Raw genomic sequence first — 3748 nt, forward strand, 5'->3', positions numbered from 1 at the left:
ACACACACAGACACCAAAGTAACAACAAAACAATATGCAGGTAGAATGTTCTTTCACAGCTGTCACCTCTAAGCAACAGAAAATGTGAAAACTTCAGTCATACACAACAAAAACTAAGATGTGGTATTTAGGGGTAATAACTTCTAGGAGAATCACAGAAACTCTGATCCCTGCTATTAGGGATGAGTTAACAATTATCTGTTCTATTTACAGAGAGTAGCCAACCTATCTGGATGTGAGGCCACAGACTCAGAAGCCCTGATACACTGCCTTCGAGCAAAGAGTAAACAAGAGATCCTGGCTATTAACCAGGTTGGGAAAACTGTTTGTCTTGGAGGACCTGATGAACAGAATGTGGAATTGCCATTATTTACTACTCAAATGTGCTAACTCGTCTTCATGGTTTGGTGTCCTTTCAGTACAGTGTGCACAAAGAATAAGACAAGCTAATTATCATGTAAAGTTTTTTCCAGAATGTGAATAAAACCCTGGAAGAGATAGGATATAGGGAATGTCTATGGATAGTCATGGGCAGTGAATATTTATAATTGATCTTCAGCACTAACCATCAATGCTGTGTAGGTCTTCAAGATGATCCCTGGAGTGGTGGATGGGAAGTTCTTACCCAAGCATCCTCTGGAGCTGATGGCCTCTAAGGATTTTCATCCTGTCCCCAGCATCATTGGCATCACCACAGATGAGTGTGGCTGGGGAATCCCCATGGTGAGACCTAGTTCTAAGCCCCTGAGAACATACACTCAAATGGCAGGTACTCGGAACTCAGAGATACCTTGATGTAGTTCCAAACCATCCAATACTTAAGACTATCCTCTGCCTCCCAGATTATGGGCCTTTATCATATCATAGAGAAGATAACCAGAGAGACCCTGCCAGCTGTTCTGAAGAGCACTGCAGCACACATGGTGAGAGAGACCTTGGTTCCTATCCTCCTGATAGATAAGTTTCCTGTATGTTTTTCCGAGATGACATGCCCAAAAATAAAGCATATGAGTGACTGTGTGTGTGTATGTGTGTGTGTGTGTATGTGTGTGTGTGTTTATGTGTTTATGTGTGTTTACATGTGTTTATGTGTGTGTGTGCTTCTGTGGGGTATCAATGAAAAGCCTCTACTTTTCCCCCTATACCCCGTTTTATTGCTGGCCACATTCCTTACTTAAAGGCAGCTGCCTCATGTCATCATTCTTCCTGATTTCTCCTGGTATAGATGTTGCCTCCGGAATGTAGTGACCTGTTAATGGAAGAGTACATGGGGAACACTCAGGACCCAGAGATCCTCCAAACACAGTTCAGAGAGATGATGGGGGACTTCATGTTTGTGATCCCTGCTCTCCAAGTGGCACATTTCCAGAGTGAGTACATCTGGGACTAGAGTAAGGACAGGGAGTGCTCAGATCTGTGGGACCCAGGTGAGCTCTACAGTGTCCAGGCCTATGTCTTGGTTAGGTCTCTTATGGCAGGCAGCTTTCCCCGACTAAATCGTTATGTGTAATTTAAAGAATGGCATCCTATCCAGGGCTAGAAGGGGAAATATGTTAGTTACCCTCAGTGTCTTGTCATCTACTCAGCTGGGAATATCAGGGTCTCTGGTTAACAAAGGTTTCCCTTTCCAGTGGTCCAGTCTGGATCTCACCACTCAACTGTGATTCCAGATAACAGTAGAGCAAGGTTTCTTGTCACCAAAGGTTAGGCAGATAAGTTCCATATGAGAAGTCATGTCAACATGTGTCCTCCCTTCCAGGTTCCCACGCTCCTGTGTATTTCTATGAGTTCCAGCATCTGCCCAGCTTCATGAAGCATGCCAGGCCATCCCATGTGAAGGCAGACCATGGTGATGAAATTCTGTTTATCTTTGGCTCCTATATGTGTGGCATGAATTGTGAGTATTTCATGTTTTCCTAAATTGAGCAGCAGATGAATTCCTGAGGGATTATTGAGCTCTCTGTCGAATTGGGAAATTGAGAGTCTTGGAAAGGACAGGAAAAGTGTTCCCCATATCTGGGCTTTAAAAAAATCCCCAGGCTTCTACCCCTAAAATATCCTAGAGTTAGAATATAAACCCTTCCTAGTTTGGCTTGCACAAAATGGAATGAGAACACACTGCTGTATAAATGAACGTGAGAAACATCAAGTAGTGCTTTTGATCAATCCTGTATTCTGAGTGGGAGGGAAGAGGGTATAAACCAGGCCTAGAGTTTGCCCTCAGGATGTGGTTTCTGTAGGAAACCATGAGTTGGCACCTCCATGAGGAAGCTAGGACTTGGGCTCTTGTTCTCCTTCTGTCTGCAGTTGATGTCACTAAGGAAGAAGAGCTGTTAAAAAGGAGGATGATGAAGTACTGGACCAACTTTGCAAGAAATGGGTGAGAATACTTCCCATTCTAAACCTTGTTACAGTCGGGTCTAATGTGTGCCCCATTACTATGCATGGGTCCTTAATAACATGATAGTCTTCAGCTCAGGGTACACTCAGGCAGTTACCTTCTAGCTTTTAGTTACTGTTCATCCCAGAGACTGGTTGGGCGAGTCACACTATTGTGGTACTCTTCTTTAGATTGTACCTCTGAGAGAGAGACACAAAACTTACCATCTGCCCTTGCTGCACATGCAGTAGACACTGGTGGAGACACTTGTATCTATATCAGTACATCAGTTGATCTGTCCACTGAGGCCTTTGGTCTGCTCATCCACTGCCTTCACCAAATATGAGCATCAGGCTTTGGGTAAGAGACTGTCACACTTCCTTGCTGGCTTGCATATTCACAGGAACCCCAACAGCGATGATCTACCCTACTGGCCTGTGTTGGATCATGATGAGCAGTATCTGCAGCTGAACACCCAGCCTGCTGTGGGCCGAGCCCTGAAGGCCAGAAGGCTACAGTTCTGGACCAAGACTCTGCCCCAGAAGATCCAGGAGCTAAAGGGTTCTCAGGACAAGCATGCAGAGCTATAGCATCCTGTGTCAGGAAAGGTGTGTGAGGTTCAAAGGAGATGGGGTAATTCTGAAGTTACAAAGTCCATTGATCTATAATCATTTGTTCCAACAAGAACATAAGCATTTCTAACCTCAGCATTTGCTCTTTCAGACATGCATGAAAACAACTCTGTATATTATTCATTATCATTCTGAACAAACTTTCAGTAGTCAATAAAAGCTCTAATAACAGTGTGGATGTGTGAGCCCCAAAGTACCCCCATCTTCTTAAACCCTGCAATGGACTAGGCTAGTCTTTCCTCCCTCTCTCCCTCAATCTATTCTTCCCTTCCTTCCTTCCTTCCTTCCTTTCATCCTTTGTTCCACTATCTTCTACCCATTCCCAGTTTCTTCTTCTCCAAGTACCAGACCCTGTTCAAATGAAGTGGATGCATCTGGGACTGTAGACCATAGGAGATTGTTTGCATCAAATTCTGTATCCTCTTTCATCAAGTTCACATTTTCTCATATTTATAATTATTAGAAAGTCTGCCTTCCCTAAGTCTTTTTCCCTTCAGACGTCTGTTCCTATAAGATCATTACTTATAGATATGACTTATAATACCTGTGTTCTCAGATGTGTGGGCAAAGATAGGAGGATTCCATAAATCTGAGGCAAGATAAAGAGACCTACATCTCTGAAGCAAAACAAAAATCATAACTTCAGTAACTTACAACAACAGTAACAAATGTACAGTCTTATAGATTGTGAAATTCCGGGTTGCGATGCCCACAGATTTGCTGTGTGGTGAGAAAG

General features: G+C 43.5%; 1 protein-coding gene across 1 annotated transcript; it reads left to right on the forward strand.

Moving 5' to 3' along the window:
• The first annotated feature begins 841 nt into the window (after positions 1-841).
• LOC114635499 (pyrethroid hydrolase Ces2a-like) lies at positions 842-3186 on the forward strand. The gene is made up of 5 exons (XM_028784058.1): positions 842-923; positions 1226-1370; positions 1760-1897; positions 2308-2380; positions 2784-3186. Exons 1-5 carry the CDS (start codon positions 846-848, stop codon positions 2968-2970), a joined length of 621 nt encoding a protein of 206 aa, XP_028639891.1. The 5' UTR covers positions 842-845; the 3' UTR covers positions 2971-3186.
• Positions 3187-3748: the final 562 nt, after the last annotated feature.

The sequence above is a fragment of the Grammomys surdaster genome, unplaced genomic scaffold (genome assembly GCF_004785775.1).
Source record: "Grammomys surdaster isolate TR1022 unplaced genomic scaffold, NIH_TR_1.0 110155, whole genome shotgun sequence".
NCBI lineage: Eukaryota > Metazoa > Chordata > Mammalia > Rodentia > Muridae > Grammomys > Grammomys surdaster.

Excerpts from the sequence above, each read along its gene's own strand:
- LOC114635499 (XM_028784058.1), top strand. The coding sequence starts at position 846 with ATGGGCCTTTATCATATCATAGAGAAGATAACCAGAGAGACCCTGCCA. Across the intron at positions 1,371-1,759 it reads CCAAGTGGCACATTTCCAGA|GTTCCCACGCTCCTGTGTAT; the intron begins GTGAGTACATCT and ends CCTCCCTTCCAG. Across the intron at positions 1,898-2,307 it reads CTATATGTGTGGCATGAATT|TTGATGTCACTAAGGAAGAA; the intron begins GTGAGTATTTCA and ends TTCTGTCTGCAG.